The sequence below is a fragment of the Hemitrygon akajei genome, unplaced genomic scaffold, assembly GCF_048418815.1.
Source record: "Hemitrygon akajei unplaced genomic scaffold, sHemAka1.3 Scf000099, whole genome shotgun sequence".
Classification (NCBI taxonomy): Eukaryota; Metazoa; Chordata; class Chondrichthyes; order Myliobatiformes; family Dasyatidae; genus Hemitrygon; species Hemitrygon akajei.
The window spans coordinates 735,832-758,862 of NW_027331985.1; the positions used below are offsets into that span (position 1 = coordinate 735,832).

Genomic DNA, 23,031 nt, shown 5'->3' on the forward strand with positions numbered 1-23,031 from the left:
TGCTACAAAGACCTCAAAACAATTCTTTCCAGTGGAGACCTACAACTTAAAACCAGCTTTTAAAAGTGTTCAGAGCAGCTTCTGGTGCTCATTAAAATAAGCAGCCTTCCAGAATGACAATTTATCCCAATACCTCTGAATCGTGGTTTTATGGTATCGGGTGTAGATACGATCAAACCTCGATCCATTCAACCCTGAGTCCACATGGCCAGTGTGAAATCCGTGTCTCCCTCTGAAATTAATAATAAATGAAATATACAAAACGACACAAACTAAAAACACAGCGAACAAAGCAAATACCGGTCTCACACTTGTCTTCCTTCAACACCGTCGCAGGCAATTGGAGAATACAGAATAAACAACCTCCAAAGCAAAACGCTTCAGCACGTACTCTGACGAACTTGGGAGAGTGAGATGTGGAGAGCTGAAGCTAGCATACATCAGCACTTCATAGAATTTCGGAAAGATATGCATCCTTCGAATTTCGCATCAGTTCCTGGAAATCACTTCTCGCAAGGAGACGCAAATTTTTGTCACGTGCATAGAGAAGAAAATGATTAATTTAGTCACCCCCCTCCATCACAAACAAAAGAAACACACAACTCACATAAAGCCATTCATGTCCGTAATCTTTCTCTTTCTCTTGCTTTTGAAATCACTTATGTCCAAACATCGTGCTATATTTTAAAACAACAATGCATTAATATTTTCAAAATATCGCAGAAAATGACATGCTCTTATTTGTTCAATGGTTAACAAACATCTGTAATTGGAATCATACAACGCTTAATAAACCCTTTCGACTCTAAGAGAAAGAGACACAAAAGGTACCGTATTGTCCACGAGTTAATATTCAACACAAATAAAACATGACGCCCCCACAACTCCAAACCTCCAACGACTTCCAGGATTTCTGACCTCCGGTTTCTGACCAAGGATAGGATTCGGATTAAATGAACCCATTGTTGTATAGTATCGGGGCGAATGATCCCCATTACAACCGATGAAGCAACAGATTTGTTGATGTACTGGGTCCACTGTCGCACCCACCTCCAACCCGGAGCTACTGTCTTTACCGCCTTACCTGTAGTGTGAAACGCCCTTCATCATCTCACATCGGCGTTTCCATCTTCTCATGCCGTAACCATCCATTTCACTCAGTCTCCATGCTTCAGTATGTGCAAGGACAGAGGGATCGAACAGTATCACCGACTTTCTAGATCGGTCGGTGCTGTGAGACACGAACGTTGTAACTCAGTCATACAGTCAGACAGCCACAGGAAACCACTGCACAGAAACAGGGTCTCCAGCCCGTCAGGCCAGTGCGGAATGATTTACACTGTCTACTCCCATCGAATTGTACCCGGACATGTCCATCCATCTCCCTCTCACCCATGTACTTATCCAATCACCTCTTAACCGTTAACATCGGAATCTCAATCACCATTTGCGTTGGTAGCACTGTGTACACTCTGACGACCCCTCTGGGTGAAGAAGTTTCCCCTCATGTTTCCCATAAATATTTCACGTTTCACTCTCCACCCAGGATCTCCAGATGCATCCTCACCAAATATCAGTGGAGAAAGCCTCATTGCATTTACACTCTCTCTACGCCTCATAATGTTGTATACCTCGATCAAATCTCCTCTCAGTCTTCTACTCGCTCGGGAGTGCTAACATATATCATCTTTCCTTTCAATTTAATATAACCAGTCCCGGCAATAACAATGTTATATTTTTCTGTATTCTTTCAAACTTATTTACATCATTCCTGCAGGTAGTTCAGCCCAACCGCACACAACAGTCCAAATTGGGCCCCATTAAAGTTTTAAAGAGCATCAATATAACATCCTAACTCCTGTACTGAATACTTCGGCCCACGAAGTTAAATGTGGGAAAAGCTTATTCTTTACGACCCTGTCTAACTGCACGGCAGCTGTCATTGAATATGGACCTACATTCCCAGATTCGTTTGTTCTATCGTACTCCTCAGTGCCCTATTTTTCATTGTGTCAGATCAACCCTGGCTGGTCCTCCCAAGGTGCAACATCTAACATTTACCTGGGCTAAATCCTATCGACCATTTTTCAGCCCATCTCTCCAGCTGGTCCAGATCCCGCCTCCTTCTGCGGTAGTCTTCCTCGCTGTGGACTTAACCCAGGGTGTTGTTGTCATTGGCAAATTTGCTGATCTAGTTAACGACATTATTATCGAGATCGTTGATATAGATTACAAATAAGAACGGACGCTGCAACGATCCCTGTGGAACTCCTCTCGTCACTGGCCTCCAATCAGAGAGACAACCACACTCTAGCTTCCCGAACATAGACAATGGCTAATCCAATGTACTACTTCATCGTGAAAGCCAAGCGACAGAACCATGTGAAATCTTGCAAGTTCCTTGTTGAAGACCTTGTAGACGGCATCCACTGTCTAGCTGTCAACACCATTCCTGGTAACTACCTCGTAAAGCTCTGTGAGATTGGTTAGACATGACCTACTACGCACTGGTCCATACTGACTATCGCTAATGTTCCTGTTTGTCCAGATGCTTCCCTTCACACTCCGTGACCAGGATAATCTGAACACCGAGGACAATTCCTCATTCCATAATACTTGACGTGTCCCTTCCGAGCAAAACTATCGATATCATCCTGTGGCCGTCACTGATATTTATGGCCTATTGTTAAGTGATCCTGCAATATTATCAGGCGCATTGAGAGTAGTCTGGAAAGGAAGGCGTCGGAGCTTTAACTAGTTAATCGACGGGAGTTAAATAGTGAGATACGGTACACTAGATAGAGCATAGAACATAGAATATTACAGCACAGTACGGCCCATCGTCTCACGCGGTTCTGACAGACGTTCAATTAATTCAAACTGACACATCCCCGCTGCAAATGAATCAGAGTTATAACTAGATTTCATATCACAGGGATACGTCGTGAAATTTTATACCTGTACGGAGGCAGTACAATTAATCTCCCTCCCTCCCAAGAATCATCCCTTGCAAAAGCGATCAGTGAGGTACAGAGAATCTGCACTTATCAGCAAGTAAATTTTATTATTTCGACGATAAAACACGTAGGTTCAGATGCCAACTTCACTCCACGACACTCCGTGAGCAGTCAATGAAGATAAAAGTTATTACCGGGGAACGGAGCCGACTCTGGCCAGAGAGACGGGAGAGAGGGACTGGGGATAAAGAAACGGGAACAGAGACTGGTGAGGTAGCAAGTGAAAGATAAGGATAGAAAAAGACCATGGGGAGGGAGGCCGGAGAAGTCGAGGGATCTGGTGTGGAGAGAAATCGAGGGTTCTGGAAAGATTTTATATGGGGAGAGAGAATGGAGTCTGGAGTTTGCTGTCGGTAGAAAGCGAGAGGGCGAGGGGTGCGGTAGGCAGAGAGGGAGAGGCTGGGAAAGAAAGTCCGGGGTTACGGAGAGACGGGATAGAGAGAATGTGAGAGACGGGTGGGCGGAGAAAGAGACTGTGGAATGTAGAGAGACGGCGGCGAGAGTCTGAGAAGAGGACGGGAAAGAGAGAGAGACGCAGCCGAGATTCTAGGAGAGGAGAAACGGCAGAGGGAGAGGGAAACTGAGCGAGACAGGCTGGTGCGGAGTAGAGGGAGAATTGTATGACAGAGCTAGTGTAGAGAGATGAAGCAGAGGCTTGGGACGGAGAGACTGAGGGGAGGGTCTGGGAGTGAGACCGGTGAAGTAGAGAGAGATCAGGGAAGTCGAGAGATCTGGGGTGAGGAAACGTTTTTGGGAATCGGACTAAGGAGGGAGATTGGAAGAGAACTCGAAAGGGGAGAACCCGAGACGCGGCTGCGTGACGGGTGGGGTAGGAGTGACGGCGGGCAGGGAGAGAAACACGCGGGAGGGAGAGGTGGGGAGAGGGAGACAGGGATTGGGGAGTGAATGGAGGGAGTGACAGAGGCAGGTTTAGGCACTGATAGCCGGAGGGGTTCGGGAGACTGGTGAATACAAAGAGGCGGGAGATTATAAGAGCTGGTGAGGGAAATAGACACCAAGGGTTGAAAGAGAGAGAGAGACTGGGATGAGTAGGGAAGCGTTAGTTAGAGAACACTGTCCGTATATGAACTGAGCGATTAGAGGACTTACCTGCCTGCGGGGCATTCTGGGATTACAGCGCTTAGATTCTATAGTCCCTCCTAAGCAGCCTGTGCCATCTCGCTAACCTCTACCACCCCTCTTGCTTGACCTAATTCCTTCCCACACCGTATCCGCGATCTCACTTTCCCCGACCACTCATCACGATATTCATTCTCCCTCCCCATCTCTGTGACCACAACACACTGCTGCTGTAAAGAAGCACAGAGTGGTATGATGAAACGGAACTCTGGGCAATTTACAGCGTGGAGGCTAGGAATCGAACCCGCCCGATACGAAAACTACGGACACTTGAAAGCCCGCGTGCAGACGGCGCCTAGTAAGCGCAAGAGGTCCAATCGACAATGGAGGGTTCAACTCTATTTTGTTTCAGGATTTAAAGTTTGCTAATTTCATTGAAGAACAAAATGCATTTTTCTTTTCAACTAACTCAACGGAAGCAATTTCCAGTGGGACATTATGGGATAACTTTAAAGTATATTTTCGTGGGCAAATTATTTCATACTCTGCTGGATTGAAAAACGGAATTAATAGTGCAATATGTACACTGGTTGATAATATTAAATACATTGATAAAATAAAATATTCTGTTGCTCCCAATCTGGAGCTTTATAAACAGAGAATTGAACTTCAGATGCAAAATTGATTGTTATTAACATTCCCGTTTTAAAATCAATTACTTAAAACTAAGAGGTATTTTATATACATGGTAATAAATCGGATAAATTATTGGCTAACCAATTGATAACTGCTTTGCTGAAACGTCAGATTAATAAGTTCGTAGACGGATGGTATTTTGACGGTTGAACATGATGAAATTCATAAATTCTTTCAAGAATTTTATACCAATTTATATCAATCAGAATTTCCTGATGGTCCTACCATAATGCATGCATTTCTAAGGAAACTGAATATTCCGAAATTACCAGCTGATGAACTTTTAGTACTAGATGCACCCATTACATTAGAAGAAATAAAGAAAGCAATTTTTCGATTACCTCTGGTAAAGCACTTGGCCCGGATGGGTATACAACTGAATTTTTTAAATATTTTTTCAAATTTACTTTCTCCATGGTTATGTAGAATTTTAAAGATGCTTTATTTGTAGGTAAATTACCACAATCCTTTTATGAAGCATCTATTTCTTTAATTCCTAAAAAAAAAAGCCAAAGATCCCACTGAATGTGCATCATACACATCAGTATCTTTGCTGAATGTGAATTCTAAAAAAACTTTACAAAATATTAGCAATTAGATTAGTAAAGGTATTGCCACAAATTGTCTCCGAGGATCAGACAGGATTTATTAAAAATCGTTATTCACATTTTAATGTTAGGAGGTTAATGAACATTGCATACAATACTTCATCTAATACACCAGAATGTGCTATTTTGCTTGACACTGGGAAGACGTTTGAAAGACTTGAATGGGAATATTTATTTAATATACTTGTGAAATTTAATTTTAGCCCAAAATTTACATCTTAGATAATATCTTTGACTGTATTTACCAATAATCAGAGATCACATTTTTTCGGCTTTTTCGAGGTACTAGACAGGGATGTCCTTTAAGCCCTTTATTATTTGATATTGCCCTGGAGCCCTTGGCAATCGCTTTTCGCGATTCACTCAGTATATTTTGTATTATTCGTGGGAATGGGACGCATAAGGAATCACTATATGCAGATGACGATTGATCATCGGTACGCAGTGCATAACGGAAAAGTGACTGTCACGTCGTATAATCCATAGGAGTGGATTTATTTGAATATCTCGTGGAACCACTTGTGCGTTGACCTTTGCCTGGGTATGTTGTGTGGTAGCCCCCGGAAGACGATATTCCTGTGACAGGTCACTTTTGGTGATAATTCGTATGTGGATTCGGAGCGACTCGACGGCCATGATCTTTGGTGAATGTTGCCTGGTTTAACCAGTGTGGAACCTGTGGAATTCGACGTGAATCAACCTCACTCTACATTCCAATCTGCATAACAAACAAAAACCCAGCTTCTCCGCGCCAAGATAAGTCTTCTCAAGTTTTACTTCAGTGTAACTCTGTCTCTCCGTACTAAGAAGAGTTTTGTCGACCGTTTATTTCTCGACGCTCTGATTCAAGAAAAATTCTGTCCGACTTCTCCTGCCTACCAGCTCTGCCTCCTGTTTGCCCTTCACGTCTGCATCCTTAACAAATCTCCGTGCCTGTGTCCTGCACGCGGGTTCGTGTCATTCGTTGTAACAAGCACATCCTCTTCCATAACATCTACATGCTTAATCATTTCAGTCCACTGCAAGTCATATCTACAATCGCCAAGATCGTTTTTTTTTCCCGTAGTGAATACTGAATCAAAGTATTCATTACCTCTGCTATCTCCTCCGGCTCCATACACACTTCTCCGCGCTAACAATTGATTGCTACTGTTCTCTAACATCTTTTCCTCTTCTTCTTCACATACTTTTAAACCGCCTTAACGTTTCCATTAATACTGCTCGCAAAGGCCTTCTCAGGGCACCTCAGGCTCTCGTAATATCGTTCATAATCTCCAACCTGCCAGCATTAAAATCTTCTGGTTCATTATCATTACCTGTTTGTTTTGAATATTTCGTAAGCACTTCATTCTGTATCTGTCAGTCACTGCTCTAGTGTGAGAGTGTGGGGTTCATTCTGTATCTGTCAGTCTCTGTTACTGTGTCAGAGTGTGGGTTTCATTCTCTATCTGTCAGTCTCTGTTACACTGTGAGAGTGTGGGTTTCATTCTGTATGTCAGTCTCTGTTACAGTGTGAGAGTGTGGGTTTCATTCTGGATCTGTCAGTCTCTGCTACGGTGTGAGAGTGTGGGTTTCATTCTGTATCTGTCAGTCTCTGTTACACTGTGAGAGTGTGGGTTTCATTCTGTATCTGTCAGTCTCTGCTACGGTGTGAGAGTGTGGGTTTCATTCTGTATCTGTCAGTCTCTGCTACGGTGTGAGAGTGTGGGTTTCATTCGGTATCTGTCAGTCTCTGCTAGTGTGAGAGTGTGGGGTTCGTTCTGTATCTGTCTGCTCCAGCGTTACGGATGTTTTCTCAGTCCGTACTTGTGAATATCTGACTCAGTGTGAGCCGCTGGGATTTTTCTCCTTCTTTCCCGCTGTTTCACCAATCTAGTGAATACTCTTAAAATAGATTCTGTATTCACTGAGATATTCTTAGAACAGAATCTTCTGCAGTTGGATGATGTTAAATTTGTGAGAGAGACAGTGCATTGATGAACAATGACGGTTGTATTGAGCAGCACTTTCGAGGCCTTAGCGTCATATGGCAAACAGACCATTCGGCCCGACGTAATTCTGCATGCTATACGTTGCTAAACCACACAGCGCCAATTGAGCAGCATCTGATCCGTAAACCTCTATGGTTTGGCAACACAACTTCTGAAATTTTGAATTAAAATAAACAAAATAAAAACATTAATTAATTTAAATAAATAAGTGCGTAACTAATTTCATAAATTGATCGAAATAAAACCCACCAAGGCAGCCTGTTTCATCTACCAGTATTATTTATATGAATACATTTCCCTCATCAATTCTAAATTGCGCCCCTCACGGTGTATCTCTGGACTCTCTGACGTTTGTTGATTCTGTCACATATTCCTCAATGTGAACCAGAGTGTGAATCTATTCGATTTATGTCCTACTCATAAATAATATAAGAATCTTATCGATTTTCTTTCGAACTCGTCTGCAATATGCCATTCAATTTTTGATTGAGGTAATGGTAATGTTACGAACCTGCGGTCGTTACTGACTGTTCCTTTAAGAGCGCCTGAGTGAGGCGGGGCTATGACGTCAGTCACAGGATGACGTGGCCTGTGCAGATTATACACAGAAGGACAGAAAGAGAGTAAGAGCTGGGGTTTGGAACTCTCCTATGCCCGCAAAGGTGATTTGATCATTTAACGGAAAAGTGACTGCCACTTCGTATAATCTATACGAGTGTTTTTTTTTTCCGAATATCTCGTGGGACCTCTTGTGTGTTGACCCTTGCCTAGGTATGTTGCGTGGTAACCCCTGAAAGACGATATTCCTGTGACAGGTCACATTTGGTGATAATTCGTATGTGGATTCGGAGCGACTCGACGGGCATAATCTTTGGTGACTGTTATCTCGTTTAACCAACGTGGAAATTGTGGAATTTGACGTGTATCAACCTCTCTCTACATTCCACTGTGCATAACAAAATCTCTCTCCAATCATCAGTTAATCCGTGGATTACTGAAATTTACTAATTTACCATTTGAACCTTAAGACTTTAACAACTGTTCTTAAGCTTGATAGTTATACATCTATACACATAACACTGTTATCTTTTGTTTATCTCGTTAAGTTACTATATTATGAGTAGATACTAATAAAGATAACAGTTTGAACATTCTAAACTGACTGAGTATATAATCGATTGCTGCGGTTTCTCTTATAAACCGTTACAATTCGTAACAAAAATTTGGGGCTCGTCCGCGATATGAACAATTTGGAGCTTACTGAAAGATTAAATATCTATTTGATAGTATAAAGGGAAATACCCAATTCCTTTTGATTTACTTGAATGTGGCAATCAGCAGCAATAGATGGTGGGGAATTTCTGGCAACACCAGACCCTGAGATATTATAGAAAGCTGAAAAAGATGAATTGTTGGCCATTGCTAAGGAGCTAAAACTTACTGGTGTAAAACGGTCCATGAATAAGGTACAGATTCAGAGGATAATAGCTGAGCACTACATACACAAGGAGGAACTTGAGGGGGATGTGTTAGAGAGGTTTCCTGAAAGTTAACTTGAGATCCAGTTACACCTGGAACAAATGAAGTTAGAGGGATTTGAAATAGAGGCTGAGGAAAGAGAAGGAGACAAGCAAAGGCAGTTTGATATATATATATAGAGAGGGTAAGGCTCGGGAGGCAAACCCCTGGCTCTAGGGAGATGGTTATAACGTCTGTGGCCAGTCAGGAAGTTAAACGGGTTCCTCCATTTGATGGAGGCTGAAGTTGATAAGTCCTTTCAGCATCTTGAGAAGATGGCTAAGGCTCTACAGTGGCCGGACGATTGCTGGACACTCCATTTACAGAGAGTAATTAAGTGTAAGGCTTAGCAAGCTTACTCGGCCCTATCAATTGAAGATGAAGCTAATTATGTGACAGTGAAACAGGCTTTGCTTAAAATCCATGAACTGGTTCCAGAAGCTTATAGACAAAGGTTCAGAAAGTTGAAGAAAACTGTGAATCAGACATGTGGAATTTGCTTATGAAAGTCTGCATGTTTCGAGCGACAGTGTACATATGAAAGTGTGGATGATAATTTTAACAACTTGAAAGCGTTGGTTCTGATTTAAACATTTGGAAGGTGCGTCCTTAATGACATAAAGACATATCTGGATGAGAAGGACGCTGCCACGTTGCAAGAGTCTGCTAAATTAGCGGTGAGTTTGCCTTAACGCACAAATTTAAGTTTACCCCGAGTAAAACCTTTCAAAAGACCAGCATGGACAGTCAGGGTAAACCAGAAAATAAGTTTGGGTCTGGTGACAAAAGTAAGGATGAAGGAAAGCAATTGAAGGAGAAATATTCTGGTCTTACTTGTCACTATTGTAGGGGAGCTGGTCATGTAATCGCTAACTGTTTCCTTCTGAAGAAAAAGAAAGAAAAGGAGGCAGTTCCAGATGTTTGTGTTCAACGTGTTGAAATACTCATGGGGTTCTGAACATTCTGAAGAAATACTGTCGGGGGCTAAGAAGTCTGACCGAGCTATGAAGGGATTCAATCATCTTATGTCAAATATGTTTGTGTCAGTGAATGAAGCGACAACCCCAGTACAGGTGAAAATTATTCGAGACACTGGGGCTTCTCAGTCACTTATATTAGACAGTGTTTTAAAGTTTGGTGATGAGGCTGCCACTGGTGAGATAAACCTGATCTAGGCCTCATATGGAGCCAGTGATCATTAATGGAGAATGTGTGGAGTAGGTTAAGACCTACAAGTATCTGGGAGTACAGTTAGACGAGAAGCTAGACTGGACTGCCAACACGGATGCCTTGTGCAGGAAGGCACAGAGTCGAATGTACTTCCTAAGAAGGTTGGCGTCATTCAATGTCTGTAGTGAGATGCTGAAGATATTCTATAGGTCAGTTGTGGAGAGCGCCCTCTTCTTTGTGGTGGCGTGTTGGGGAGGAAGCATTAAGAAGAGGGACGCCTCACATCTTAATAAGCTGGTAAGGAAGGCGGGCTCTGTCGTGGGCAAAGTACTGGAGAGTTTAACATCGGTAGCTGAGCGAAGGGCGCTGAGTAGGCTACGGTCAATTATGGATAACTCTGAACATCCTCTACATAGCACCATCCAGAGACAGAGAAGCAGTTTCAGCGACAGGTTACTATCGATCAATGCTCCTCAGACAGGATGAAGAGGTCAATACTCCCCAATGCCATTAGGCTTTACAATTCTACCGCCAGGACTTAAGAACTTTTTAAAGCTATTATTAAAGCTTTTTGAGGTGGGATTTAGATGCATATCATATTTTTTTTTACTGAGTTAAGTATTGTATGTAATTAGTTTTGCTACAACAAGTGTATGGGACATTGGAAAAAAGTTGAATTTCCCCATGGGGATGAATAAAGTATCTATCTATCTATCTATCTATCTATCTATCTATCTATCTATCTATCTATCTATCTATCTATCTATCTATCTATCTATCTATCTATCTATCTATCTATCTATCGATATCGACGTTGTTCCTGCACCCCTGCACAAAGTAATTCTGAAGTCAGTGTTAGTTAAAGGACCTGTTAAAATAAGACTACGACTCAGCTTAGCGGTGGATGGTGTTCCTTAGTTGTTAGGGAATGAACTAGCAGATGGTAAGGTTGTTCCTGCAATGCAGCTGACAGCTAAGCCAATCATTGATGATTCAAAAATGGATTTTGACATTTATCCCTCCTGTGCATTAACTCGAAGTTTGACTAAGAAGTCGGTCAATGCAGACAGATCAGTGCAGCATGACTCTGCTACCCCTGATAGCCAAAATCCGGACTCAGTTTTTGATGACTTGGCAAGGACTTTTCTGCCTTCATTGTGCCACCAGGATCCAGGTATTAAATCTGACGATAAAAAAATTGTCTCTGTCTAGGAAGGAGTTTATATCAGAACAGCAGAGAGACCGTGAGATTGAAGCTGTAAAAAAAAAGCTCTCTCAGATGATGATATTAGGAAGGTGCCAGTAGGATAATATTTCAATGCTAGAGTGTTAATGAGAAAGTGGAGACCACCTGGTATTTCTGCAAGTGGTGAATCGACAATTATTCACCAAGTTGTAGTTCCCAATGTCTATAGGAATGAGGTTTTAAGTTTAGCCGGTAGCGGGCCGTTGGGTGGCCGTCTAGGTGTGAATAAAACTGAACAAAGTTTCGAAACAATTCTTCTGGCCCAGTTTGCGAAAAGATGTCGGAACATTTTGCAGGACGTGTCACACTTGTCAGGTTGTAGGCAAACCTAATCAGTCCCCTCCCTCCAGTGTCACCATTGCAACCTTTTCCGGTAAATGGTGAACCCTTTTCTCAGGTTATTGTGGATTGTGCTTGTACATTGCAAAAGACTAAAGCTGATCATCAATATTTCCTAACCATCATGTGTAGAGCATCCAGATTTCCCGAGTCAATACCTCTCAGAAATATAGAAGCCAAAACTGTGTCGAAAGATCTTATAAAGCTTATTTTTAAACTTTATTTCGTTTAACTGAAGAGATTCAGTGTGATCAATGAAGCAATTTTACGCCCGAATTATTCCAGCAGGTAGCTTATGAACTGGGTTCTAAGCAGATTATGTCGTCCGTTTACCATCCAAAATCACAAGAGGCCTTGGAGAGATTTCATTCTACCATCAGAACAATAATTAAGCCATACTGTGCTCAAAATGAAAAGGATTGGGATGAAGGAATTCATTTAATTTTATTCGCAGTGAGAGAATCAGTAACAGGATTCACTAGGCTTTAGTCCATTTGAACCCGTATTTGGTCATAGGGTTCGGGGACATTTGATTCTGTTAAAGGAACAGTGGATTAATCAGGGCATGTGTATCAATTTGCTGGACAATGTTTTGAAATTCAAAGATAGATTACACAAAGCCTGTAGCCTAGCGAAGGAAAGCCTGAAAGTTTCTCAGAACAGGATGAAAAAATTTATTGATAAACAAGCCAGGATGAGAACATTCCAAAAGTGTGACAAAGTATTAATGTTTTTACCGACTGTAACGAACCCAGTTCAGGCGAGATACCATGGCCCTTATAGAGATTTTGCTAGAATCAATTATGTTAATTATTTAGTCAAAACACAAGACCGACGGAAGCCAACACAGCTGGTAAACGTAAACATGGTAAAAGCACTATTCGATAAACAATCCGCAGCTGTGACCAGGGTGGAATATAAAAATGAGTCTGGCAACCAGGGGAACGAATTGATTGACCCATCTGAGGCTTATCAAAAACCGAACATTGTTTCAGCTAAATTAACGAACTCGAGTATTTTGAATTCGATTGATGAGAAGTTGGCCCATTTAGAGCGCAGCAGTGACTGGAGATGAAACAGTTAATTATAGAATTTAAGGATTTATTTCTCGATGACCCAAAGAACGGCAATAGCTTTCCATGATGTTGATGTCGGTCAGCCTAAACCGATTAAACGACATCCTTATCGCATGACATAGGAAAATGTAAACTTGCTGAACAAGAAATTTAGTATATGTTGAAAAATGGTATTACTAGGCCTTCTAACTCAGATTGGAGTTGCCTTGTGTTATTGTGCTTAAACCAGATGATGGTGTTAGGTTTTTGCAATGATTATAGAAAAGTGAATATTGTAACAAAAACAGATGATTATCCTATCCCCAGAGTGGATGATTGCATCGACAAGGTTGGAAACACTCTTTCGTACAATAATTGCTCTGTTAAAAGGGTACTGGTGTGTTCCATTAACGGATAGAGGTAGAGAAATTTCGGCATTTGTAACACCTTCTGGGTAGTATGACTACAATGTTTTGCTACTTGAAATGAAAAATGCACCAGGGACATTACAGAGAATGATTCATTCTGTAATTCAAGGGTTAAAACACACAGATGCCTATATTGATGATTTAGTTACAGGAAGTGACACATGGGAGACATATACCTCTGTAGTGGGAAAGTTGTTTGAAAGGCTCTCGAAGGCCAATCTTACAGTTAACAGCTGATTGTGAATTTGGCCGTGCCACCAGTTAAGGAAAATTCTTAAGAAGACAAATCAAAATCTAATTCAACAACAAAGTTTGATTCTGGAGGAATATGATATTATGATAACTCACACTAAAGGCGAAGATAATATTGTCCTTCCAGATGTGAAACTCGCAATGTTTTTATGATGATATTTGTGTACGCTTCTGCTGTGTATTGTATTAACAGGTAGTATGCAATACATGATTACCATATATGTACTGTCACTCATACTGTAATTTGGAAGTGTTACGATCCTGCTGTCGATACATAGACTTTCTTTCAGAGCGCCTGAGTGAGGCGGGACTATGACGTCAGTTACAAGATGTCTGTGCAGATTAAGAAGAGAGAGAGTGAGAGAGAGAGAGAGAGAGAGAGAGAGAGAGAGAGAGAGAGAGAGAGAGAGAGAGAGAGAGAGAGAGAGAGAGAGAGAGAGAGAGAGAGAGGAGACTGTGGTAGCTGGTAGGTTCAGCTTGTCGCAGCTGGGGTTTGGAACTCTCCTAAGCCCACAAGCGTGCAGTGCATAACGTAAAAGTGACTGTCACTTCGTATAATCCATAAAATGGGATTCTTTGGGATATCCTGTGGGACGACTAATGCCTTGACCCTTGCCTGTGTATGTTGTGTGGTAACCCCGCGAAGACGATATTCCTATTACAGATTGCTTTTGGCGATAAGTCGTATGTAGATTCTGAGCGACTCGACAGACATGATCGTTGGTGACTGTTATCTCGTTTAACCAGCGTGGAACCTGTGGAATTCCACGTGAATTGACCTCTGTCTACATTCCACTCTGAATTACAAAATCTCTCTCCAATCATCAGTTATTCTTTGCATTACTGAACCTTATTAATTTGCTATTTGAATCATAAGACTTTAATAACTATTATTAAGCTTGATAGTGACACGTATATACACATAACACTGCTGATTCGCCTCTAAACCTTTACAATTCGTAACAGTAACTATGTTGTTCTGTGCAGCACCGAGAGAGTTTGGGAGTAGGATTGCCAGGGAAGCTCAAGTTTGACATTTGGAATCATCCAGACTTCCACATTGCAGCAGACTGATGAACTCTGAGAAATTACCGACACGGCTTACCTCACTGCACAGCTGGGAACGTCCCGCTCGTCAGGGACATGGCTGGTGGGAGAGCTTGTTCCGGTGATGGAAGACACCGTGTCCTATATTACACCCGTCAGTAAAGAAGACATAGATGATTGTAGGTGAATGGATAGCAGATGGTGAATAAATTGACATTATAATGTGAGCACATTACTTGGACATGTTGGGATCATGGAACAGCAGAGAACGGGAACAAGCCCTGTGACTCACTACTCCTGCGCTGAACAAGATACCGAATGAGACTAAACTCTGATGACAGTACATGACCCATCTCCATTCATTCACTGCATACTCAAGTGCTTTGACTGAATATTTACCGTTATGGGAATCTAGAGGTTATATCCCAATAGAAGGCAAACCGTTATCACCAGCTCCCTTGTGGAAGTAAATATTTGAGAAGGCAAGAGGAAACACTGATGGATTAAAAAGTTGGAGGTTCACTTAAAGACATCCCCAGAAAGGAGCAGGAAGGCTGGTGAGTTATTCATAACCGGAATCAACATGGGTGATGAAAGTGAGTCCAGATATAGAGGTGGGGATGACAGAGAAATCGGCAAACTGTACACATATAGACTTAGTCATTACACAGCAACAGGATCAGGAGTGAGCAAAGCAACAAACAGGAGAGGATTCTTAAGAGTTTCGGAAATATCGATTGGATACAGGCGCAATTTTGGATTGTGCTTGATAGTCGTAAATTTGAGGTGCGGAATTGTGAAGGAATCCAGATGATGTATTGTCACCAAGACATTTGTGGGCATCAAGGATCAGATAGAACTGTGGAACAGTTGAAGAATCTGTGTTGGTGGCCAAAACTGCGAGGAGTTGTACATTATTGCAAGAATTGTTTGATTTGTGCCCAGTGAGAACCCAGATAAATCGGCTAAGAAAGCCGTTTCAGGATACGCTCCATAGAGGGACCATGTGTAAATTTACTGGTTAATTCTGTTCGATCTTCACCTCCACCCTCTGGAGGACTGAGTTATGTCTTGGAGATAGTGGATGCGTTCACTAAATGGAGAGAGCCTTTCCCAACTAGATAATGAAAACTGCTGACGTTATAGCCAGGATTTTGTTGGACAGAGTTTCTACCCGTTGGGGATTGCAAAGCGCTCTAGAATCAGTCATGGTCCCCGCAACATCCACATGTGGGACTGTTTGGGGTAAACACACACGTTGGTATCCCTTATCGACCACTGTAGAGTGCAATTGCTGAACGGATGAACAGAACTTTAAAGACAGTGTTATCTAAAAGGAAATGGTTAGAATCCCTCTTTGGGCTAGATTTGTTACACACCGTGTATGATGTTATTGGAAAGGACAAATGCAAGCAGCAATTAATTGTCTCTATTAAGGAGGCTCATTATGATGCCGCCCATAATAAGGGACGGAAGGAACAGCAAAGCAAAGCTGATTTCGAGTGGCGAACAAGACAGCGGGTGTCGGAAGTTGGACAGAAGGTGAGGAACTCACGACATCAGCCAAGGACCTTTAGAGCTTTGCGGTTTGCAGGGACATATGATGTCGCTGAAGAAGCAATTCCATCAGTATATCGATTCCGGTATATCTCCTCTGGTCCTAGACTCTCCCACCATGGGACACATTCGGTCCTCATCCAGCCCATTGGGGACATTCGATAGATTTAAATTGTATCACCTATCAAATTCTCTTGACATGACATGATATTTAATACTGGAATCATTTTGTATAAATCGCTGTTAAACTCACTCGTGTTAGCCCATCCTGTCTAAGATCAGAGGCCCAAAATAGCTTACAATCTCTCAGTGAGCTGTTGTGCCTTTTTCACCACACAGCCAGTATGTACAGAACACGTGAGGTCCTCGGTGATGTGGATGCCGAGGAACTTAAAGCTGTTCACCCTCTCAACTCCAGATCCAATAATGTCAATATGTTTTATCCTGTGTCCATTCCTCCTGTAATTCACAACCAGCTCTTTTGTTTTTGCGACATTGAGGGAAAGGCTGTTTACTTGACGCCACTTGTGTCAGAGAGATAACTTCTTCCCTGTAGGCCACTTCGATATTTTTTGAGATCAGTCAATCAATATAGCGTCGTCGGCAAACTTAATTAACAGATTGGAGCTGTGGGTGGCAATACAGTCATGGGTATACAGGGAGTAAAGGAGGGGACTCAGTACATGGCCCTGAGGGGCTCTTGTGTTGAAAATCAGAGGGGTGGAGGAGAAGGAGCCCACTCTTACAACCTGCTGGCGATCTGAGAGGCAGGGTCAAGGACGAGATCTCTGAGCTTCCTGTCGAGCCTGGAGGGAATTATGGTGTTGAATACTGAACTGTAGTCCAAGAATAGTATTCCCACATAAGTATCCTTCTTCTCCAGATGTGTAAGGACGGTGTGTAGAGCAGTGGCTACTGCGCTGTCTGTGGATCGGTTGTGTCAGTAGGCAAATCATAAGAGGTCCAGCACCCTCCTTTCGTAAAAGGGTTACATACACTAATCAGCCAGGCCCGGGTCAGTCACCAAGTATTCTCAATGTCCCTCTGTGTCCCCACAACCTCGTGTCATTCCTAATACGCATCCTATTGCCTCACTCTCTGCCCACAGCCCCGTGTCAGGGTCCAAATTAATCACTCTACCCACTCTCGTCCCACAGCCCTGTGTCAGTTCCTGATGTAATTAACCGTGTAAGTGGAACTATGAAGATATTAGGCTGGAACATCAAAGCATAAATCAGGAACTGACATGTCCTGGGAAATACACAACGGAAATGTCAATGTGTTTAGGGCTGCACTTACATGGAGTTGTGGGTATGTTTGCCCCATTCAGGCAAGGAAAAGATGGTAGGGTGAAGGAAACACGATTGACAAGAGATCTTCCTCTTGACATCTGGTCAAGAGGAAGAAAAAAGCTTTAGGAAGTTGACCTCAGGATTAGAAAGCAAGGATCAGACATGACTGTAGATCTACAAAGTAGCCGGCGACAAACTGAAGAATGGAATTATGATCACTAGAAACATCTACAGGAGGTCTGTAGTAACCTTAAGGAAAACCCCAAGCCAATCAAGACGTATGTGAAGAGAATGATGACTGGAATGAGTATAGGACCTGTCGGGGATAGAAGATGAAACAAGGCCCTGAAGTCGGGGGCAGGAGGACAAGTCCTGAATGAAGACTTTAATTCAGTGCTCATCAGTGAGAGGAATACTTGCGGGGAGAGCTACTTCAGTGATGGGCGGATTATTGAAGAACTTTCTGAGAAACAGGATTTACGAGAATTTGGAGAAGCATTAACTGATTTGGGAGAATCAGTATGGCTTTGTGAAGGGCAGATCATGTCTCACGAGCCTCGTTCAATTCTGTGAGAATGTGACGGTCATCCTTCGGTTAACCATGGTAGGACCTTTCGGAAGGCTTGGCATCTTTGGAAAGTTGGCTTGTGGATTCAGGACTGACGCCCAATAAGGCAGAGGATAATTCTGGATGGAGCGTTATCCCCCTGGATGCCGGTGCCAGTGGTATCCTGCAGAGATCAGTTCTGAGACCCCCCGATTTTTGTGCTTTAAAAATGATGTGAATAAGGAAGTGGAATGGTGAGTTACTGTATTTGCAATGATGTGGAAGTTGGTGGAATTAAGGATAGTATAGAAGATAGAGTTTACAACAGGACAGTGACAGGACGCAGAGCAGTACTGAGAAGTTACAGATGGAGTTCAACCCGGAGCGTTACGGAGTGATTCACTTTGGAAGAATGAATTTGAAGGCAGAGAGGTGATACTTTCTCGAGTCAACAGAGGGCCGCACATTGGTATGAGTTCCACAATGGAAAGAGAGTGATGAGACTTTCCCCAATAAGCCGACGGTCGATCATCGGTACGAGAACCACAATCGGCAGGGAGCGGTGCGCTGCAGGAGCAGAAGGGAGTGTGATTGACAGGTGAGCTTCACCACATCCGCTGTTCTGCACATACTTACAGTAACGCTCGAAAGGCAATATACCTGACAGTAAATCAGGAGGAAAAAATACAACTTCGTGACAAATAATAGAACAGCCTGGGAACCTGCGGAGAATTCACAGATTTCACTGGCTACTTTTGTTCAAAGACCGAATGGATGGAGAAATAGTGGCAGAATTATGGCTGGTTTGGAACTCACTACATCAGCCAAGCCCCTTTACAGTTTCGCGATTTGCTGGGACATATGATGTCGTTGACAAAGCAATTCCATTAGTATATGGAATCCATACCGCTCCAAACAAGTTAGGGTGATATCATATTAACCAACTCAAACCCCTAGGAGATAGTCAATGTCCTCTAGTAGCTGAGTTCCAGAAAGCATATTGTCAATGGGATGCCCTGGACCAAGATGAGATGATCCTCTTGGAGTTATGTCTCTGGTAATTAACGGTGATGTGGATGAAGGAGTTAGGAAACCACTTTCAGATTGCACCCGGAGGATGAGGATAATTCACATCTTTGCACTCGCCCGAGCGAAGGCGGAGTCAATGAAAGAGAGAAACTGATGGGAGAACGTGTTTGTTACGTGGTCTTCTGGAAATAAAGTGGGGGATAATTGATGTGATTTGAATGGATTTTAACAAGGCGTTAAGGTTATCCATGGTAGGACCATTCATAACGTCAGAAGGTTTGGTATCCAGGTACACAGAAGGCAAAGGTTAGTTGTGGATGGAAAATTTTCTCCCTGGATGTCGGTGAATTGTGGAGTCCTGTTCGGAGGCCTCCGGATTTTTGTGCTTCAATGAATGATTTGAATGAGGAGGTGGAAGGGTGGTTTATTGTATTTGTAATGATGTGGTGTTTGGTGCAATTACGGAGAGTATAGAAGTGTGCCACAGATTACAAGAGGACAGTGACAGGACGTAGAGCAGCGCTGAGAAGTTACAGATGGAGTTCAACCCGGAAAGGTTGAAAGTGATTCACTTTGGGAAGATGAAGTTGAAGGCAGAGGTGATACTTTCTCGAGTCAACAGAGGGCCGCTCGTTAGTACGAGTTCCACAATAGAAACAGAGTGATGAGACTCTCTCCAAAAAGCCGAGGCCCGCTCATCGGTACGAGAACCATAATCGGCACGGAACGATGCACTGCAGGAGCAGGAGGAAGTGTGATTGACAGGTGAGCTTGAACACATCCGCTGTTCTGCACATACATATAGTGACGCTCGAAAGGCAATATACCTGACAGTAAATCAGGAGGAAAAAATACAACTTCGTGGCAAATAATACAACAGCCTGAGAATCTGGGGATTATGCATAGATTTTACTTAATATCTTTGTTCAAACAGAGAATTGATGAAGAAATAGCGGTTGAAGTGTGGCAGGTTTGAGAATATCTTCAAAGCTAAACAGACTGCATCGCATGTAACGGGTATGGGGTGGTCAAGTCATTCACTGGCTGAGGTCAGGGTCCTGCCAAACGGCCCGTGTCTGCGCTGGAAAACATTGTTCTTCAAACTGTCCACAGTCCTCGCTAATTTCCCGAGGACACGCTCTCGTTTTGATCACACGTCTCGGGAATATCGCTGTGGATCCTTTACAGTTTTTGGAGGAATATGTGCAGTGCATTTTGTTGTAGCACATGTCAGCTGTCACTGTGATTTCCATGACTCAAACCGCCCGGAATGACTGAAACGAACGAAAAGAATGGACGAATATTCCACTTCAATAAAGAAGTGTTCTCCATTTCACCTCTCGGACTAAACTCCTTCTCTCAACTTCAGAAACGAATGTGCTCCGTTGAATGTTATTAAAGAAATCAATTTAATTATGAACGCCTATGTTTGAAATAACACTGATAGAAAAATGTCCTATTTAAATTGCTGAGGCCAGGTGTCAGGGAAATTAAACTGGCAACATTCACATCATATTTTTGTTTTAATGGAAATAGATTGTAATATCCCTTGAGGAGTCAAATATATGACACTACGATTAGGTGAGTACAAACAACTTAATGTAAGTGTTTGTGCAGTTGGTTGTCACTAATGTCCCTGACGTGATAGCCACCTAATTGCCTCAGTGGAATTGCTCTCTCCTCAATAAAAGTCTGCTAAACAGATCATCAGTTCATCTGAGCAGCTGAAACGTTCCACACAACTGAAAGCTGCTTCTGACGGACTATGGAATATGCGGCGATATACTACATTGCGGCCATTTTCTATCCCACACTTGTAGCGGTTGGTGTCCCCGGTAAATGCCGGAGCTGGTTACTTTATGTATGGTGCCGTCGTCACTCTGCTGCGGTATCCGCACTGTTACTGAGCTCAGATGCTACCGTCGGCTGAAACGTGTTTCCGGAATGAAGGATTCAGGCATCTGATTCTATTTTTTTTCATTTTTGTATTTTGGTCGAAGCGATTTTTCTTTTGTCAATTACGTGTGTGCCGATATTGACATTGTTTTATAATTTCACCTTGCTAGGTTTTCTGAAGACATGCTGGTCTCTGCTTTTCTAGGTCCCATCAGTGCAGACACTTCGACCTTAAAACAACGTGGCAGCTTATTTAAATGACGGTCCAGTCTATTTCCGACACGTAGATCTGTTCTGACATTAGTTAGTAAATGATAAATTGTGTTTTGTTCTTTTGATTCCACATCGTCACCGCTGCAAACAAACCCTTCAACTGTTTCGCCCCTAATAAATGAAATGTTGTTGCTTACTGGGACGATGGTCCGTTCACCAGTACGTGAGCTGTGTAACTCAGAGTCTTTGCTCTAAATTGCCCAGCCGGAGTGCAGCGACGGAAACCGCACACACTGGACTCCCGTTTCCAGTTCCTAACGGATCATACCCATGGGGGAATTCAGAGAGTTGCTGCTAACCATATTTCTATTTTGCTTTCAAATTTCCTGTAGTTAATTTAACGGCGATTGTGATCCTCTCTCGGGGAAAATGCGGACTCTCCAAATGCATCACCCGTTACCTGGTTGGAATGGCAACAGCGGATCTGATGGTAGTTATCATTTTTGCTTTAGTGGAACAAACCAACAATATCCACATTTATTCCAGATCGCTGCTCATCACTCCTGTATGCGCTCTGACACTTGTGTTTGAGGCTGTGACGCGGGACTGTTCAGTTTGGTTCACGGTCAGTTTTACCTTCGATCGCTTCATCGCAATATGTTGCCGAAAGCTGCGGGAGCGATACTGCACCGAGAGAACAGCAACGGTGGTAATCGTGACCGTGATTATATTGAGCTGCGGGAAATGTGTCCCGTTTTACTTTGTCATTGAACCTTACGTCCTCGTTGACAACATGCCGTGGCGGTGCACCGTCACATATGAATACGCTACTTCACCCGTGTGGAAAGGATATGCAGTACTGCAGAGTATTTTAACACCATTGTTACCAATCGGCTTAATCCTGGTGTTTAACGGGTTAACCGTAAGGCATATCGTCGTGGCAAATAGAGTCCGCAGAAGGCTTCGGCACAGCAGCGACAATAAGAAAGATGCCGAGGTGGAAAAACGCAGAAAATCGATGATTTTGCTGTTTTCTATCTCAGCTAATTTCATATTATTTTGGATGCCCAGTGTAGCGCATTCTCTAAAATGGCAAGTGCAAAACTATTTTTACGAGGACAGATATTTTAATTCCCCAGTATACATCCTACAGCAATTTTGGGTTCATTTTGCAAGTTCTCAGCATGTGCACCAATACTTGTATCTATACACTGACACAGAGGAAATTCAGAGAAGAGCTGAGGAATGGAATGAAGTATGTGTTCACATTAAATGGCCATCTGTGTAGATAACACCCGCGTCTAATGACAATTCAGTGGAGTTTTCAAATAAAACCGTTTTACAATGAACAGGTTTGGCAAATATGTCGTAAATGTAAACATTCATATGCCTGGTCATCCGGAAATTGCAGAATTGTCGGAAGATTGCTGACTTCAAACAGTTCAGGTAGGTAGCAATACAAACGCTCAATGCTGCTGGCGTGTTTGTTACACTGGTTGAAGTATGTTCCAAACTATCACAGACACTCGACTGTCAAAAGGGCAGGGATGGCTTCAGGACTTTCCGGGTTTTAGATGTTTCAAAATAGACAGGGTCGGGTAACAGAGTGTAAAGGGAGTACCGTGGGAAACCAGGGACAGTATCGCAGCTGCAGAAAGGGGGGACAACGTGGAGCGTTTGCTTATTAATAGATAGTGCGACAAGCACACAAATATGAAACTGATCACTCCGTTTGGAGTATTGAATACAGCCGCCCACCAGATCAACCAAATAAGTGCAACGGGAATGGTAAAGAACCGATCGGGAAGCCAATATTTGACATCGGCCATGTTATTGGCACGGGTAACTGAAACTTCCAGGATATTCTCTGGCAGCTCCCCAGAATAAAAGGTCTAGTCGTGGCATGATTTCTCAGTGTTGTGTCCAGGAAGGATTCATGTCACTATATGAATATAGGCAGGCTCGCGAACAGTCCATACCGGATCTAATTATAGAAAAGGAAACGTTATCAGGTGACAGATCTCTGGGTGGGTCAGCATTTCAGAGCAAT

The 23,031-nt window shown here is 42.8% G+C and overlaps 1 protein-coding gene across 1 annotated transcript in view; it reads left to right on the forward strand.

Annotated features, from left to right (window-relative positions):
* The first annotated feature begins 2,331 nt into the window (after positions 1-2,331).
* Positions 2,332-23,031, forward strand: part of LOC140723051 (UDP-GlcNAc:betaGal beta-1,3-N-acetylglucosaminyltransferase 7-like) — a 51,013-nt gene continuing 30,313 nt past the window's right edge. Inside the window, exons 1-3 of the mRNA XM_073037668.1 lie at positions 2,332-2,455; positions 4,381-4,455; positions 15,814-16,090. Of these exons, the coding sequence (XP_072893769.1) occupies positions 2,332-2,455; positions 4,381-4,455; positions 15,814-16,090 (476 nt within the window). The remainder of the gene's footprint in view (positions 2,456-4,380; positions 4,456-15,813; positions 16,091-23,031) is intronic.